The sequence below is a fragment of the Barbatula barbatula genome (assembly GCF_947034865.1).
Source record: "Barbatula barbatula genome assembly, chromosome: 24".
In the NCBI taxonomy this organism is placed as follows: Eukaryota; Metazoa; Chordata; class Actinopteri; order Cypriniformes; family Nemacheilidae; genus Barbatula; species Barbatula barbatula.
Window position 1 is genome coordinate 11,764,599 of NC_136787.1, and position 20,131 is coordinate 11,784,729.

At 38.6% G+C, this 20,131-nt stretch overlaps 1 protein-coding gene across 1 annotated transcript in view; it reads left to right on the forward strand.

Moving 5' to 3' along the window:
- Positions 1 to 1,964: 1,964 nt before the first annotated feature.
- frem2a (FRAS1 related extracellular matrix 2a) overlaps positions 1,965 to 20,131 on the forward strand; it is a 44,461-nt gene continuing 26,294 nt past the window's right edge. The window contains exons 1-3 of the mRNA XM_079448360.1: positions 1,965 to 6,795; positions 10,316 to 10,405; positions 18,041 to 18,187. Coding sequence (XP_079304486.1) covers positions 1,980 to 6,795; positions 10,316 to 10,405; positions 18,041 to 18,187 — 5,053 coding nt within the window. The 5' untranslated portion in view covers positions 1,965 to 1,979. The remainder of the gene's footprint in view (positions 6,796 to 10,315; positions 10,406 to 18,040; positions 18,188 to 20,131) is intronic.

A 20,131-nucleotide genomic window follows, 5' to 3' on the forward strand; every position in this document is an offset into this window, starting at 1 on the left:
ACAGGCACCAGACAATAGACTGACAATGTCACCTTTTATCCTCAGATGAAGAATAAATGTGGATTCAATTATGTCTGTGAAAACAAAATTCAATGTCTCAATGAAATGCACTTCGTATTTGACAATTTGTCCCATTTGAACAGCACTTCTAACTATTATCAGAACAAAATATTTTTTTCCAAAGTTGTCTGACTATATCTTATTGGCCGTTCCAGAGTTTAAATAGATTATGTCAACATCCACACCAATAAAGGTGCATAATTCCAGGGTTACATGACTACAAATTATAGCAAAAAAAGGAGCGAAAATACAGAGAGTTTACAGTAATTCGTCTGAGCCATCACACTTTTAAAATTCTCTGAACAGATTATAGGTCTGAAGTTACTGTTTGTGGGAAGCAGATGTTCCTGACAAGAATGTGAAAAACTCGTGTCACTCGTGAGGTAATTAAAAAGCATCCTAGCGTACTTCTGTGGACCTTTTCTTCTTTGTTCGAAAAAGAGAGGACGAGAAACTTTTGGACTGAAAGACTGTTTGCTCTGTACTGTGGTGTTCACAATGTGACCCTGTCTGATGTGAAAATCATGCTAACGTCTATAATCTAATTCTGAGATTAGCAGCATCATGGAAACCCAACATGTGTACACATTTATGTTCAGGTTTATCTATCATTTTGTGGACTGAATTTCCTCATAAAAGGTCAAATCTATCACGTCTATGGAATATCCCCACAACATTTTGATCATATACCCTTGTGAACATTATGGGAACAGAGATTTTGTCATTGGCTCAGAGGTGATGACATGCTTTTAAAAGACACTCTGCTGAAAAAAAACAATGAAACCCTCCCAAACACACGGTATAGATGATAGATAGATTGAATGATTATAATGGGAATTTAATCTGATGGAAACTAAATTATAATGGTGTCTACTGGTTTGTGATGGATTCTATTGGTGGGATGTTGGCAGATGTACACTATTGAATCCTAGAGGAATGATACCCAAAACCCACGACAAATGGACATTTTATAATGGTTTTAATGGATAAAGCTAGTGGTTTTTTAATTGAAACCATTAGAATATCTGTTATGTTTTATTGGCGTTTTTTGTTGTTTTAGCAATGAAGACGACTGCCAGATATAAAACACGAAATAGAAAAAGATAGCCTATTGTTTGTATCATAAATTAAAACGCACTAAAACTTAGTTTATATTCTGTTCTCTTTTTGTAGATAAAATAAGAAACTTTCCCTTGTGTTTTAGAGAAATGATGCAATAAATGTTTTTTTTATATCGTGTAGTGGAGAGAGTCGATGGACATTTGTAGGCTATTCACGAACCACAAATAAACATTCTCGCCTTTAAATAGCACAATTATTCCTTCAGACATTTATTTCTTTCCGAAAGAAAGTGCTGTGTTTTTCTGATCTCCCTTTTTTCAGACACAGAGAAAACTTTATTGAGAGCATCGCATCATTTCCCTAACACGGAAGCCTACCATTAAAAGATCAATGCGCAAGAGAAGACGAAAGTGGCATCCGAGTGTATCACCTGCGATCGTTTAAATGCGACTCGACGTCCAATCGACTGAGACTGTGGGCGTGTTCTTCTCTCTCCATCCTGCAGACACGCACAAGTTAAAACCGCTCTCCCTCTTTCTCCGGGAATGCCGCGGCGTGTGGGATTTCGGAACTTTCCGGTTTTTCTCCCGTGGATGTAAAGAATAAGAGCAGGACATCAACCCGAGCCTCGTTTTGGATATTGTCCTCCTCGCCAAACCCTCCCGTGGCTGTTAACAACCTCGCGCACAATGGAACTTTACGCAATTCTCCTTTTCTTGGTTTCGCTGACAGGTGCGCGAGGAGTTGAGCGGCACGGATTGTCGTACGCGTACACGCCTGAACTCTCGGAGGATGCGATACTGGTGGCTAACAACGGTATACACGTGCCTTTTGGAAGATCGGTTTATATCGATCCGATGAACGATCTGGTCATTGAAGTTCAGCCGGGGGATATGTGCAGCATTACGGTGCTGGATAATGATCCGCTGTCTCAGAGACCCGGGCATCTGACACCTAAAAAGTTCCCTTGTGAATTTGGTCCTAATGATGTCAAATACTCTCATCTCGGCTCCAGAAGCCCTGCGGAGGACAGGGTGAAGCTACAACTTAGATACGACACTCAGACTGAAACTATAATCATCCCCTTTATGTTAGAGGTGGGTGTTGTTTTCACACAGTTGGAGATTGTAACGAGAAACATGCCTCTTACTGTTGATAGACTACTTGGCACTAGTAATCGCATTGACAGAAAGGTACTAGAATTTACTTATGATAAAGACTCTGAACAATGTGAAGTCACCTCACTGGCTGCCAGTAGCTCTTTACCCAGATACGGAAAAGTTGTTGATGATGGCAAATTGGAGAAGATGATGAGCTGTGAGCAGTTTCTCGAAGCAGACATCAGATATGAGCACACGTCTACGCACAAGTCTCCAAATAAGGATTACATGCCGATGGTGGTGGCACTCCGTAGCAAAGACAACAATTTACTGAAGCAGGAGTTTTTTCACGTGATGATCCGGATAAAAGATGGCGTGGAGAACACACCTCCCAGACCCAGTTTTGTGGCCATGATGATGATGGAAGTCGATCAGTTTGTAATGACAGCTTTAACCCCCGATATGCTGGCGGCCGAGGATACTGAATCCAGTCTGAATGATCTAATTTTCAACATCACCTCCCCGTTGTCATTCGAGGAGGGTTATATTGTGAGCACAGATGATAAAAATTTACCCATTACGTCATTTTATCAAAGAGATCTGAAGGAACTGAAAATAGCTTACAAAACTCCATCTCTGGACTCGGAAACTGAGAGGATTTTTCAGATAGAGTTCGAGGTCATTGACACAGATGGTGGGATTTCCGATCCTTTTGCATTTATGATTGTGGTAAAGCCCATGAACACTTTAGCACCAGTGGTGACTAAAAATGCCGGTCAGCTTCTGTATGAAGGTCAATCTAGGTCTTTGTTCACTCAGAGCAACTTGAAAATTAGTGATGAGGACAACCTGGACAGTGTTAGGATAACTGTGGTCGATGGTCTGCGTCACGGTCAGTTAACCGTGCTGGGCACCAACAGGAAGTATTTTACCCCCGCCGACCTAGAAGTGGGCATTGTGATGTACCAACACGATGGAAGCAACACGTACAGCGATAATATAATTTTTAGAATGTCAGATGGCAAGCATGACGTCGAGTTTTTGTTCCCCATCACAATTGTGCCCACCGATGACGAGCCACCCATCATAAATGCAAACACAGGGCTGGTTTTATTAAAAAAACAGATGGTGCCCATCTCGCAACTCACCCTCAGCGCAGCAGATATTGACTCTGAAGATTCCACCATCAAATTTATTATCGAGCCGCCGCTCTCAGCTATCGGTGAGGTCCTCATGAGGCAATCTGAAGCTCCGGAGGACCCAACGTCATGGAAGTTTAATACAGAAGATGGTGTGTATGAGAAAGTTGTGACAGAGTGGCTTCAAAAAGACATTACAGAAGAAAAGCTATTTTATAAACATAAAGGTCCACATATCACGGAGACCATCACCGATCATTTTGTGTTTAAAGTGCAAGATGATGCCGATCCTCCCAACCAATCTGGCGAGAATTCATTTGTTATTAAAATTCTGCCTATTGATGATGTTCCACCCGTGCTGTTCCTGGGTACTACTTTGCAGATGACTGTACATGAATATCAGTTGACTCATTTCAGCAAAAATGTGCTGCATTACACAGACCTAGATTCGGAGGATCGTGATTTGAAATATACAATAACTCAGCCGCCAACAGACACAGATGAGAATAATCCGGTTCGATTTGGATCTATTGTTTTAACAGACAGCCCTAATAGTGAGGTAACAGAATTTACTCAAGCACAAGTTAACCATCATAAGATTTCCTACAGCCCGCCAGACCATGAGCTAGGCATTACACCCCATGTGGTGCAGTTCCATTTCAGAGTCGAAGACACCGCTGGAAACAGCGTTGATGGTGTTTTTACCATTTTTCTGCAGCCCGTAAACAACAAACCCCCACAGATAACAAATTCGGGCTTCACAGTTCTGGAGAGGGGTGTACACATCATCACAAGTGTCGAACTTTATGCGAATGACCCTGACACAGATAGCAAGCAGATTTTATTTACAATGAGTCAAATTCCAGTACACGGCCACATCCAACATACATTTATCAATTTGCAAAAAGGTAGTACTTTCAATCTGATGGATGTTTCCGAAGGCAAACTTTCATACGTCCACAATGGCGATGAGATAACAAGTGACTCTTTTAAATTAGATGTTAGTGATGGCTTTCATGTTGTGCCCGTCACTGTTAAGGTAGTCGTGAAGCCTGTCGATGATGAGACTCCGACGCTCACAGAGGGCACAGTTGGCTCCCGCTTGAATGTGTTGGAGAACGGTGCAACAGAAATTACCGTCAACGTCATCCAGGGAAAAGACGAGGACACAGATGACCTCAGGCTGACCTTCATTGTGGAGGAACCGCCAAGGTTTGGAGAAATTCTGGTGAATGGAGTTTCCTCAGGCTTGTTTACTCAAGCTGATATCATCAGTGGTCTGGTTGTGTATGCTCACACAAGCGGTGAAATCGGTTTCACCTCTGTAGAAGATGTTTTTAATCTAACCCTCTCGGACATGTCGGATGAATGGAATGTTGGGGGGAACAAAATTAAAGGAGTCCGTGTTTACGTCACCATTCTTCCTGTAGATAACCAAACTCCGGTGGTCACAGTTGGCCCTACTTTTAACGTCTTTGAGGGTGACAAAAATACTATTGGTGATCAGATAACGGTTGAGGACACTGACACGCCAATTGAGGACATCCTATGCACCATCATCGTTCAACCCACATCAGGATATGTGGAGAACATATCTCCAGCACCCGGCTCTGAGAAGTCAAGATCAGGAATGGCGGTGAGCGCTTTTACTATCAGAGATGTGAATGAAGGTCATATACATTACGTCCAAAGCATACATAAAGGAGTAGAGCCGGTGGAGGACAGGTTCGCTTTTCGTTGCTCCGATGGTGTAAACTTCTCAGAACGTCAGTTCTTCCCTATCGTCATCATTCCAACCAATGATGAAAAACCGGAGATCTTTGTGAGAGAGGTTGTTGTAATGGAGGGTATGAATGTTTTCATAGACACTCCCCTTTTGAATGGAATTGATGCTGACGTTCCTGCAGACGAGCTGACGTTTATCATTACCAAACCTCCGAATTATGGAATGATCCTCAATCAGCTGACAACAGGCCCCGTCCCAGTCACAAACTTCACTCTTGAACAAATAAGAGAAGCCTCAAGCATAATTTACGACCACGATGATTCAGAAACCACTGAAGACAAGTTTGATGTCTTGCTTACAGACGGAAAACATTCAGTCGAGGCTACACTCATGGTGATGATTATTCCAGTGGATGATGAAACACCAAGGCTTGCCATTAATGACGGACTTGAAATTGAGATTGGAGAATCAAAGGAAATTAATAGTAAAGTACTCAAAGCTACTGATCTGGATTCAGATGATGAGTCGCTCACGTTTATCATTCGCTACGGTCCCGCACAAGGTTCCCTTTATAGAAAAACATCAGGAAATGTTGCTAAAAGGTCTGTTGGATCCATAGAGAACATCACTGTTGGGATGAACTTCACACAAAGAGAGGTGAACCAGGGTCTTATTTTCTACTCTCACAATGGTCAGGAAGGCATCCGAGACCTTGTCAAGTTTGATGTAACAGATGGTATCAACCCTCTGATTGACAGATACTTCTATATTACAATAGGCAGCATTGATATGGTGTTTCCTGATGTCATCAGTAGAGGGGTGTCACTAAAAGAAGGTGGCAGAGTGACCCTCACTACAAACATTCTCAGCACCAGCGACCTCAATAGCCCAGATGAGAACTTGGTGTTCACCATCACAAGAGCCCCAGTGAGGGGTCATTTGGAAAGCACAGACACGCCAGGCATGCCTATTGTGTCCTTCACTCAGCTCCAGCTGGCTGGAAGCAAAATCTACTACATTCACACTGCAGATGATGAAGTCAAGATGGACAGCTTTGAGTTTGAGGTCACCGATGGTTACAATCCTGTGTTCCGTACGTTCCGTGTGTCGATCGTTGACGTTGATAACAAAAAGCCTCTACTGACAGTTCATGATCTCACAGTGACCGAAAGACAGACAAAACTCATTACGCCCTTCGAGTTGACCGTTGAGGACCAAGATACAGTCGAGCATCTTCTGAAGTTCACAATTACCCAGCTACCTATTCACGGCAAGCTGCTTTTCAACAACAGCCGACCGGTTGCATCCTTCACAAAGCAGGACCTGAATGAGAACATGATCAGTTACAGGCATGATGGCACAGAGTCGCAAGCCGATAGCTTTTCTTTTACAGTCACAGATGGAACACACTCAGACTTTTATGTTTTCCCTGATACCATATTTGAAACCCGGACCCCTCAGACCATGAAGATCAACATTTTGTCTGTGGACAACGGCGTCCCTCAGATTGTGGTTAACAAAGATGCATCGACTTTAAGGGTTTTGTCCACAGGTCACTTAGGTTATCAGATCACAAGTAAAGTCCTGAAGGCGGTGGACAGGGACAGCGGTCCTGATGCCTTGGTATTTCACATCACCACACAACCAGAGCAAGGCTACCTAAACAACCTGGATAAAGGGAATGACTCCATCAACACCTTTACACAAGGTATTATTTAATCAGCATAAATAAGCCTATAGTTGGATACTTTGAAATCGTATTACTGCCTACTCTTCCTAATAACACTGTATTTGACTCCAAATGAGTATTCGCCATGTTCCTACTAGGGCTTTTGCCCTTATTAATGCTTTAGATAATGTCATTTCATTTTAGTAACAGGTCTTTTTGCCCATACAGGCTGCAAGATGTGCCTGTCTCTTCAACTTAAATTCTTGATGAGACAACTAGAGCGTTCACACATCTCTGTTCAATTATTAATCTACTCATACTTATTCCTTCTATAGTGACAGACTATTTTAAAGAAGATACTGGTTACAGGAGAATTTCGTTGTAACGGTGTACAGTACATTTCTGCACCAGACAATATTGCAGTTTGTTTATTTAAGCAGGTTGTTGGCAGGACATTAGAACATTGGCTCTCTCAGTGGTGAGGGTTTGGAACCTGTTTGTCAAAAGGCAAAGAGGGGTTTGTTTAAAACGTTCTCGTGACATTCATTCATTTTGCATTTAAATTGACCCATTTTGTCTTCTAACTAGCTCAATGAAAGGGAGCGGCATAATTTTGTTGTATTATTATGCTGGTAAAAATAAGACGTTTTTTTGGTGACCATTAGATGACTATTGTTTAATACAGTTTTGTTTGGTGATCACATGCAAAACATTGCAAAATTGACGAAACAAGATTTTAAAAAGTAGCTTATTTCTGAAGATAATTATCAGTGAAACTCCACCCAAAAATAAACATTCTTTCATAAATTACTTACGCTCAAGTTAATATAAATAATTTTTTTCTTTTAAACACATAGAAAGATATTTAGAATGTGTAAGCAATTGACATTTCTGGGACATCATTGACTATACCATAGTAGGAAAAAAATTTAAATGGTAGTCAAAGTGCCCCAAAACAGTTTGCTTTCCTAAATTCTTCAAAATATCTTGAAACTCATGTTTCCTACTATGAAAGTCAATGGTGTCCCAGAAATGTCAAATACCTTTCTTTGTGTTCAACTGAACAAATACATTTGTACCAGGAGGGAGGGTTGGTTGAGGGAGTAATTCATGACAACATTTTAATGTTTAGGTGGACTATCCCTTTTAAGACTTTTTTTACTTTAGTTGCTAAAAATGACGTTTGGGGTGAATATTTGCTTTTAATGCCCCTTAAAAATATAACGTTTATGGTACAAATGAACGAAACACTTTCAGGTTTTAAGGTACTTATTCAACAACATTATTTGAAAATATGAAACGATATTATAGAATACAAGACATATATAGACTGTTTCATCAGACTATCCCAAAGTGAACTTCAAGTCTGTGTTTAGTTATACGATAACAATTTATTTTAAATTTTATTTATTTGTTCATATTTTATTGCGGGCAGTGGTGTTAGAGTCAGACTTGTAACCAGAAGGATGCCGACTCGATTCTCAGTGCAGGCAGGTAACAACTAACATGCCCTTGAGCATGGCACCTCACCCCCCTTTTCTCCTCGGGCGTTGAAGTGATAGCTGCCCACTGCTTCGGGTGTGTGTGTTCACGACTTGCAGTGTGTGTGCTCACTACCCACTGGATGGGTTAAATGCAGAGGTCACACTTCGGGAATGAGTCACCATATCTGACAAATGGGTCACTTTTACTTTTATTGTATATTAATTGTATGAAATTACATTAAAACTACTCAACAGTTATTGATTCTTTGCGAAGGTCTAGCAGAAGCCACATAATCTTTGTTTATGTTTTTGCTTCTGAAACCATCAGTGTATTCTAATATACAAAAATGGACAGAAAAACTAAAGGCTCACAGCAAATAATGCATACTACAGTTGTATCTGTTATTAATATTTGATGAAATTCTTCTCAAATATGAGAGGTTTATACTCCAAATACACAAAGGCAACACGCATACAATATACAGTATGTACTGCATGTATCTTTGATAAAATGTTAAGATTTATGATGTCAATTGTCTGGAAATCGCTTTTGGCTACTATACATGCAATCTGTGCGTTATTAATAATCTAGTATGTATTTCTCACAAAAACAATGAGAATCTCTCAATAGCATCTTTACTTCTTTAAAAAGTGGCTAGTTTTTGGAAAATCCTTTCTGTTTTAAACTATTTCACTACTAAATTATACAGTATATAGTAATGAATTAGTCCCCCAAAGCTGTTCTTGCCCAATTCAGCCTCTCCATTTTTTTATGAAAGCCAAGTTAAAATCACTCTCTATTCAACAGCATGTGATTTTTGTGTGTTAGTCAGCACAGGTTCAAGGCCCCAAACAGCTAAAGCATAAACACATTCCTTCAAACATGAATGACTAGCGAGAAGGTGAGAATCCACGTCAGGCTGACTTAAGTCTGATAAGTGTTCCAGACATTGGTGAGAGGCAGATGTGTGAAAAGGAGTGAGAGAAAAGACGAGAGTGAGAGAGAGCGAGGGAGACATAGTGAGGGGCCTGGCAAACCGGACTTGGCCTCATCGGCTTGAGCAGTGAAGCAGAAGGAACAATCACTTCTCTTTATTTACCTTGCCCTTTCCCCATTTTCTGCCACCACTTGCTCTGTGGCTTTCGCTAAATATTTCATGACGAGAGTGCGCGCCGGCGATGAAAGGAGACACTTTATTTTCGATATGAAAAGTGGTTTCATCCGTGTATAAAGAATCACAGGTTTGCATTTTTATGAGGCTTCTTCCTCTGACATTAATCATTTAAAAGAAGTGGGTCAGACCAAGGAGAGCAAGAGAGGCAGGTTCATAATGGTATACTGTAGTTAGCGTGTCAGTGGTTAAGGGCTCTAATTGGGAAGATGCTGTAGGACAGACCAGATGTAGAGGAGCTGGAGTCCTGTGTTTAAAATTCTCCCTGTTGCCTGTCATTATATAATGGCTTGTTACCTGTTCTCTTGATGGTTTTGTGGATGAGAACCTGCTGCTTTTGCGGAAGTTCTCACCTGGTTGAAAAGTTGTTAAAACGCTTTCCTGTGTTTGCAGATTTTTGAGTGCTGTTTGAATCAACTAGTGTTTTAATAGTACAGTATGCATCTTTGCACAGACGTTTTACTTCAGACACACGTTATCATAAGATGAGGGTTTTTATAGATATACATTTTATACTATAGTGTATATATATATATATATATATATATATATATATATAATATAATACTTAAAATATGTATTCTGCCTAATGTATGCTGTATTTTTATATGATAAGTTAAATATAGACCACTTCGCAAGATATAAAAAGAAGCACTTCCTGTTTCAGTTTTTATTTATTTAGTGTGTTTTAAATCTTACATATAAAATAAATAGTTTGTTGTATTTTGTTGAAATGTAACTGATACACTAAGTTCTTTTGGACCAGTGTTGAACCAGCATTGTGTACATCTTCTGTAGTGATCTAGATTATATTATATTTGTTTTTCTAAATGAATGATACATTGCTCAAAATAATTTGGTTAGATAAAATCTCTTATTGTGATTTTTAATGTGTGTTTTCAGCCGACATTGATGAACTTAAAATCTGCTATATCCTGAAAGACAACAGCAATGCCACGCGTGATCTCTTCGGTTTTACCGTGGAGGACAGCGGTAAGTCATCCAGTATTTGTTCGCATGCTTGAGAGTCTTTAAAATCATAAGCAAAACTTTTGCACATCCATTTTTATCTTGATGAGAATAAACCGGGATATACAACACATCGAGATGTATTTTTTTCACTGAAGGATTTCAGTACGAGTGAGGAATAATGCAACAGGAATCATTTGAATTCATAAATGATAAAACAATGCTCTAAATTTTAGGTGTCTATGCAAACGGAATAGTGGAGAGAATTAATGGCGAATCTTCGGGACATGAGAGAGATATATTTAGTTATGTGCCACTAATAAGGCTTTCACTTTCAGAGGTGCGTGAAACGTCAGCAGAGATTATTACTTGCTCTGCTTCCTTTGACTAGAAATGTTTTTAAATTAATTTCAAGAACATCAAAAAGGAAAACTTAAAAGTGAATAACCGTTGGCAGAATGACCCTGATAAAATATTGTAGTGTGAGAGAAAAACATTGTTGAATCTGTCATCTTATGAGGTTTTGATAATTGTGTGTATTTTGTTTCAAACTACGGTGAACATTAGCAACGGTCAAATAGTATATAAACTGTCTGATTTCCCAGGAAGCCGTGACTAGACTGTCCTTGGTAGTACTTTGTGCATGCAGTGGGTTGAAGGGTTTGTATACACACAACACAAAGGGCCATTTGATATATAAAACTAGAAGCAAGACACATAATTAGAGCTTGTGAGGGCAAGCCACTCCCCTTTTCAGACTCTCAATTACAGGGTCCCTGAAATCGGAAGGACCTGGGAAAAAACTGAATGTGAAAACATCTGGTACAGACTCCCTGCATTCCGAAAGCTTCTCTCACGCTCACAATCACCAGTTGTGCCATTAAATAATCGGTTGTGGCATGAAACAGATTGTTGTGTTAACTCCTTAAAAATTATTCCAAGTCAAACACCCAGTTTACACCTGGTCTTAAGATCTTCAAGGACTTTCCTAGGCCATTTTTATCAGTGATGTCTACGTAATACAGATTTAGTGTAAAATCCAACTGTTGCAAAACGTCTTTCACATTTGCCATGTCTGAAGAAGCTGAGCTAGTTTCGTTTCTGCCTTTACAAAGGGTCTAACAACAATTTGTGTTATACAGCTACGTTCATTTAATGAACTCTGTTAGACTGCAACACACATATTTATTATTAGTAGTATACCAGAGGGGTTTTAATGAATTGTTTTGTTTTCTAAATGTTCTTCCTCGGCATAGCAATAATGATGGGGAGGCAGGGCAGAACTATTATCATGTTTACCATATGCAGTTCAGAGAATTATTTGAATCGAAAATGAGATTGTAGCCTGAGGACATACCTTCTACTTTTGTCAGTTTTTTGCTTCTTTAAAGGAAAAGTCTCACTTTTTGTTAGTACATGGCTAAGGCTGAATAATAGATGAATCTCCTTTAATTATCACTTTGTGGGACTTCTAATCTGGATGATATCCTTACTGCTTTGTTCCACTGTTTACTGGGAAAGTTAACCCCTAAATTGAACTGGTTTCAATATTTATTCATGCTCTTCGTTCCAAACTTGGACGACTTTCTTTTTTTATGCAGCACACAAAAAAGATATTTTGAAGAACGTTGATAACCATACAACATTGACCCCATTAACTTCCATTGTATGGACACAAAACCAATGAGACATTTCTGGAAATGTCTTCTTTTGTGTTCATCAGAAGAAAGAGTTATGTACTGGTTAAACAACATGATGATGAATTAATTATGACAGAATGTTTTTTTGGGTTCAAATAATTTTGGTGTACCAGCATATTTTGTGATCACAAGGACCTCCTGACTGACAGTAACACGTAATTCTCTATTCAAATATCAAGAAAATGTAAATCCCAGAGCTCCGAGTGAGGCAAATGATTACAGATTTATCTGTTACCCTCTTCCTTTGTAAAAAGTCACAATGATAGCGCTCATCCTGAATACCATTAGCCCTTTACACTACTATCATCCCTCAAGAGGCAGAGCATGAAGTATGACAGGATTGACTACAGGGACACACAACGAACAGAGAAAATCTTTACTTGGCACATCGCAGTTTGGGAGTTTTTTTGAGGGAATATTTTCTTCGGCATTTGTCGATTTACCTCGGTGTTCTTTCGAAAGCAAAAGTGCTATTATCTACTCAAATGGTTTAATGTACCATTAAAAAAAAGCTTGGTTTATTTTCAATAGCCCTGACCATCAACATCAAGTTGAGAACCAGAATGGTCTCAATTTTATGCCATTTACACCATTTTGTTTCCGCCAGCTTTTAGCCGAAAGCAATTTCACAATCTGTTCACCCCCCTTTTAGTTTGTTGCTAAAGCTCTGTTTTGTCTCAGAAAATTGAAAGAAACGTCATTGCTTGCCCTGTTTTTGCCTGAGAGTACTGTATTTGCGAGGTTTTTGTTTGGGATTTGTGGAACAGGAGCCTTAAACCCCACCAATAATGAAGAACAATGGTAATGTTAGTGTGGATACAGATAACCATATGTATGAGCTGTTTGTTTGGGTTTTTGCATATCAAACTAACCGGATATATTTGTGTGGATGTTTTGTAGCTGTTTTATGCCACATAAGCGAATCTGGACGCACACATATGGCATTGAGTTTCCATAGAAAGCCTCATCTCTGTTTTGTTTGGTTGTGGGGTAGTGCAGGTATTTAGGGTCATACTCTGGATAGGTAGTCCAGCTTAACCTTAGACCTTGATTCAGGGACGAGACCACACCTGCAAGGTCTGGCAAGGTACTTCTTACTGTTTAAACATTTGCAAGCGGCACTGATCGAGTAGACAGGCGATGGACCAATGAGAGTTTTAGATTACTGTGTTCAGTCATTCTTTCATAGACGTATTCGACAGCTAAGAAGATGTTCTTTGCATAACCACGACAAAGCCTGGCATCCAGTTTGTGGAACTAGTAAATATGCAATATATGCCAGTGCTATTCTCAGTTAAAAAGAAAGCACACAGTCAATGCAGTGCAATGGTCATGAAAAGAGGGGACTTTTCTTATTACTACACAGACAATGGAAGATTTTGTTTCCATCCTTCAAATAAACAAGGGCATCCGGCCATACATTGACCCTCCCATAAGAGTCTGGGTTCAGTTGTTTTAATCCAGCTAGAAGGACTGAGCTTATTGCGGTAGGAAAGGAGAAGCTAGGGCTTCATAAAGAATCGTGAGGCCGGGTTGAGATACCATGGATGTCACCTCGAGATTGGAGAGATGTAATGTGCAAAACAGAAAATGTAGAACATGCAGGTGTTCCAAACTCAAGCACAGATTGAACAACCAACCATAAGCATTTCTGTGACAGTCAACATGACGGTTATGAGACGGTGAGTGTCTTGTTTATGTGCTTAAAAAGATTAAATCAAACCTTTTCTCCAAAGCATCTGTCCATAAGGCACGCTTAAAATAGCATAAATGTTTGTTCAAAAAATAAAAACTTGACATCCTTTAAACAGTTACAGTTGCAAGTATGCATGTGATGGTGTCAGAGTTTCACGTAATGATAATTGCTAGGACTTTTTTGTAGTGCATGGTATTATTGCTGCATTATATTATATTCCCGCAGTGTATGTATATAGAAATAGCTCATTCTAAGGTAATAAAAACATGTTGCTTAATTTTAAGGTCTTTATACAGCTCTGAACACATAGTCACTGGACTTGGACTTGTACTGTAGTTGCATTTCTTTTAATCGATCCTCTAAAAAAACTGCACCTTTAAGAATCATGCTTCTATATAAATATTATTACGCACCACCCAGATAACAATGTTTTCGATAACCAAGCAGTATTGCAAAAATAGCACTTGTTTACTTCCATTGAGATTAGTTTTATAAGTTCCCCAGGAAAACATAAGCTTCTTTTATTTATGATTGATGCTTTTGGTATGCCATTAATAACTATATAGTGCTTCTCCCTACACCACATTGGAACCACTCCAGCCGTCTGATCATTCGATCTTATGGTTCAATTTACTTTCAAGCGCTGATAATATAAGACTCTTATGAATGAAAAATGCACGTCGTAAGAACCCTCGGGGGTCAGCTCCGTTTGACTTCTGTCAGGCTTTATTCAGAATCGCGTGGCTCCGAGTGAAGGAAAAGAAATGTCTCTGATGAATTATTTGGGAGTGCTATTTTTAGATCGAGTTTTCACTCCACGAGTGTGGCATCGCATGCACCAAACAATGATTAGCCTTTAATGAGTCCTTCTGCGTGACTGTGAGCTGGCATGTCTTTCCAGGAAAAAGTGTTTGAACAGACCGGCTCTGTCTCTCTGTTGTTTAATAAAGTCATTAGGGGCCTTTGTGTGAGAAGTTTCATGGAGGACTGTCTGTGTCCCTAGGGTGTGGACAAATCCACTGGGCTTCAGTGACAGTTTGTTAGAAGCCAAGATAACGAGAGCTTGCTTTTGTTCGGCATGACAACAAATCAAATACAATACAATTCTGAATTCATATTTTTTGGGTTATCTTTTGTCAGTTCGGTTTTCTCTGATATACTAGTTAGATCTAATAGATACAGAAACCAGATATAATAGAAAAGTTTGACGTAGAATATTTTTGTTGTGGGGCTTTTTTTATTAAGATTGATCAGTACATACTTCATGCTGAGTGTCTGTGTAGCTTGTTTAGGAGAGATGTGCTTTTTATGTGAATCCCGTTGAAAGGAATTTTTAGTCATATCTGTGAGACAGAATGTCATAGAGTCATGGGTCAGCCGTCAATCTTATAATCCGTATTTTATAAAGCACCCTAATAACTGTGTTGCAATATTTTTCAACCATTTAATAAATAAAACAAGTTCATATTCATGTTTATACAACACAATGTTAATGTTTAAGGCTAATGTTTAAAATGTATTAGTTCATATACAGTATATATAATATTAACTTTTATATACATATGATATAATAACATGCCTCTTTGCATTCTCTCAGTCTTTTACGTTGCTGTTGTGTGACTTTGTCATTCCTGAGGTTTGTTTCTATTGATATTCATCAGACATTGGACTGGAATGGCCACAGTACATCTAGAAAATCAGATTTTTTTCGTTGATGTATACCAAGAGAATCTGGAATGCACAAGCTGAAAACAATATCCCTGCACACATGCGGATGTTAAAAATATTCTTTACTTAAATCAGTTTCCATTTATTATTCCTGCCCTAATAGAATAAATTGATAGAACCTTACCAAATGAAACATACAGCAGAATTGCAGATTGGATAATATCCTGCATTATTATTTTGTGTGAGACTGTAGACAACAACAAGGCTTTAAATCTGGTTATATCCTGGCTATATTATTATAACAACTGATTACATGCAGTTGTATAATACATGCCACGTGTTAATATGTGATTATTAGCATCTTTGTCTTTACTTAGACATTATTACAACATGATATTATGAATTAAAATGCTGTTTACGTTTTTATGTTTACTGACTGCTGAGAAATTAAATTAAAGACAGTATATAACTTTCTGTTATGGATATATATGCTGTAAATCTTGACCAACCCAAGACTCAGTAGTTTTTAGAGGCCACTATGATAATTAAACAATTCATATGCAGCATACATTACTAATGTTTATTAATTGCTTAAATATATCTATAGCCGCAGAAAAAATAAGAGACTATTTCAAAATGTTTATATTGGTTTTTTTTATATTTTGACGTAAAAAACTGACCTTAAACAGTAATATTTGTAATATTATACAGTACATATGCACATATAAGTAGTTTTCATGTGTCTTGTCATGCTGTCAGTCTTTCATATTGCTGTGGATGACTTTTTGTCACTCCTGAGGTTTGAATTTCAACAGACACAAGACTGGAATGGCAACAATACATCTAGAAATGTGTTAATCGTTTCAATGGCTGTATGTTTGAACACAAACTAGCTTTTATTTTTACCAGCTAAACACAGTAAAAAAACTACAAAAAACGGTCAACACAGCAAAAATCTGAGAATAAGGTGCAGTCATGAAATGTGTCGCGCAGAGTTATCAAGAGGCTGGTGTTGGTTCTTGGACATCATGCAAAACAAGCGTAGAACATCTAATAGAGAAATTGAGAATCTGTTTGTTATTACACACACAGGCAGACTCTGATCCATGATGTGAACATTGACTAGAAAGATTGTTTCTGTAAGCGTTCATGTAGAAAGATAATGGTCAAAATCCCAGTTTCAAAATGTCTGCATTTATCAGGTGTGATATTAGACGGAGAGTGGTCTATGAGAAAACAGGGAATTTAAAGATAAATAAAACTGTTGTCTATTTAATAAAGTTCTCTTTTCTGTGCTTTGGTGACCTGGCACTACATTTTATGGGCATAGTGGCCTTGGGCGTTCTATCAGAGTTCGTGTTTAGTGGAGCAGATGGTCATTGCTGAAACCGCTGCACAACAATACGTGCTTGTTTAACATTTTTCATTTTCTAGCAGTAATGTTTTAATTTAAAAACTTTAATGTGTCCACGGCTTTGAGTGACGAACACAACTGCTGGCATTTCATTTAAACATGAAATGCCCATATGTTTCAAGATTTCATTCATTCAAAAATGCAGTCTGCCTTAAAGAGATTTGTACCTGCCACTGTTTTTTATGTACTTTTGAAGAGAATAAACAGCTTTGAGTTCACGTCACAATTGATTTGGTTTACTCTCAATGGAAAACATCTAGAAATTGAATTGCAGGAACGGGACCTAAATTAAAGACCGAGAGAACAAATGAATTGAAAGCATTGGTAAACAAAAGAATATTTCCACAGGAGTGGGTTGGTTTACAATAAAGAAAACTCTAAATGTAAAGTCAGTCTGTACAGATAATCAGTGATTTTATTTCAGTTTTCATGTTCTTGGCACACATCTTTTTAAGATATATTAAAATGGCATATTTAAATGAATCATATTGGGCTCTCTAGTTGGCTCCGGCCCTTTGGTTGATAACCGCTGATACAATGCAAGGAACATTCAGATCTGGTTTTGATGGCCTAAACTGAAACATGCATTTGTTTTTGACACATATGTTATCACAGCTTTCATGCAGCTTTAAACTTTCATTGATCTGAAAGTCCTTGACGTTTGATATTGCCTCACTTTTAATCTGCGAGGAGTGCAGGCTGCCTTTGAAGACGTAAGGGTCGTTCTTTAGTGCTTATTGTTTATGCATATATGCATAGGGTCATACTGTACCAATTGCAAATGGTATATTTTAAAATAACCCACATGTTAAGTTAATTTAGTTCATTTGGGATTCATTAAAGCAGAAACGGTTTGATAGCAAAAACAGAGTGAAGGTCAGACCATGTTTCATTGAAAAGCAAACTTCAAATGTTTGCTTCACTACAACACACACACATAAAACGGAGGACTTTCTCGCTTTCATTCACAGATGATATAAACAGAGATACAAACATGCACGGTTTTTGAACCTTATACCGTGTATACATATTGCATTACATCTAAAACAATCGATAATATTCGTTTTAGCCGTGTCATATGACCCCTTTAAATAACCACAGCTGTATATTTACAACATGTGTCAATTAGAATGTCTAATCCCTTCTAAATCCATCAAAAGGTAACATGTGTTTGTTTTCAGAAAAAAATAAACTGAAGAACCAGCGGTTTCGTCTAAACTGGGCTTGGATTTCTCTGGAGAAGCCAAGCTACATGGTGGATGAGCAGGACAAAGTTCTCGAGGTTGTCCTCCGACGACGAGGTTTCCTCGGAGAAACATCTTTTGTCGGTGAGTATAAGATAAGACGCCTGGAATAATTCTTCCCGTCTCTGTAAATTGCCATCAGCAAGTGCTATATTTTCCACATTGTCAATTCTCAACCTATGTTTGCCGCAAAAACAAACTATTATCCAGAAATTATTAAACCAGGCAAAAAGTCAAAGGTACGCACGTTAACAGTGAGTCATTAGCATTCTGTCGCGTCTCTCTTCGCAGCGAGACCTGGTATTACTAAGGCTTATCATTGGGAAGCTGTTAGAGATGTTTTTGTAAGTGCTTTGGCTTCTTTGTGAGATGAAAGCCCTGGCTTACTCTCAAGCATCAGTAGAACGCTCCCTTTTGTGAGCTGGTACCTGCTTATCTTGGCCTGCACCGCGGTCAGTGCAGCCCCACATGTGGTCAGTATTTATGAAAACGAGGGTCTTTGTTCACGCTGCCCGGATTTGTGGCGTGTGTGTGAAAGAGGGAATGTGAAAGACCACAGAAATAAACAGAGCAGAAGGCATCAAGAGAGATGGGAAAGAATGAGAAGGGGTGTTGTGATTAATAGCCGTCTAGTCTAATGCAAGTAAATGAAAATGAAGCTCCCTGTCTCTAGGGGGCGGTAGAGCAATCAAGTCACGATGAGTCAACTAACCTCTGCTGATGAGTTCAGCTACATCGAGCGTAATGTTGCCTTAAGGTGCTCTAGACATTTTCTGAAATATAATAAATGAGTAAAGGCACGATCCCTTCCATGTTTTGTCACAGTTCGCGTAGTCACATCCGGCGCACGTCCATAGCGAACAATTACTTTTTCAGTTAGTCCAAAACGCAGTGGCTTGGCTTTTCAATGGAAATATGAGAGAATCACACCGGTTTTTATTTCACTTCACTGGCTGCCGGTTAAATATCGAATCGTTTAAAATTCTAATATTCGAGTCTTCACTACCAGTCCCACCAGTACTTAACAGATCCGTAGCAGCCTTAGACCCTGTCAAGGTCACTCTGATCTACTAGTTCTGATCTGCTGCAAGTTCCAAGGACACGACTAAAAAAAAACAGGTGACCGTGCCCCAAACTATGGAATAGCCTCCCGGTTTATATCAGAACTGCACCGTCTCTATCTATTTTTAGGTCTAATCTTAAGACTTATTCATTTTCTCTGGTATTTAATATTCATTGATTTACTGTTTGATGATTTTACTTTTTTAGGAAACCTTAGCCTATGTTACAGCTTGTGTTTTGTGGTGTTTTATTCATTTAAGTTTTGTGTTTTAAAACTCGTCTTTTTGTGAACCACTTTGGTCTTCTTCTGTGTTTTTAAGTTGTGCGGTATCTATTGTATTGTATTTCACTCAAGATGCAGATAAGATTATGAGCAACGACGTGTCAAATTATCCAAACACTACATCATACATCGACAACCAAAAAGGGTTGCTTCAAGCTACATCCACAAATATGATATAAAACTAAGTAAATGTTTGCACTTGAGGCTTGATCACAGAGGCACTCAGCAATACTGAGCTGTAATGCTGTCAGTTTGAAAGTTTTTTAGTAAACATATCCTTATCATTTGGTGATTACCTCATGAAACCTTAAATGGATGAATTGGATCAAATAACGAAGAAAAAGCAGCCAATAAGAGCCAATAACATATAGAAAATCCTTCAACACTGTATAAAAAGCTTCAGATATTGACACCGTAAAATGCTGTCTGATGGAATTCCAAGAATACGATTTGTAGAATACTAATTTTAGGCAATGGGTGGCTGCTTTGAAGACTATAATAAAACATAGTCAAGATTTATTTTACAAGAATTTGTCACAAACATAATTCCTGTAGTTTTAACTTTTTCTCTAAAATGGAGAAAAATATAAAAAAGGAACAAACTTTTGAACGGTAGTGTATATAGATGCCACAGTGTACCATATTTCTACAGTATAAAGTAGGGATGGGCCAGGAAGGTAAGC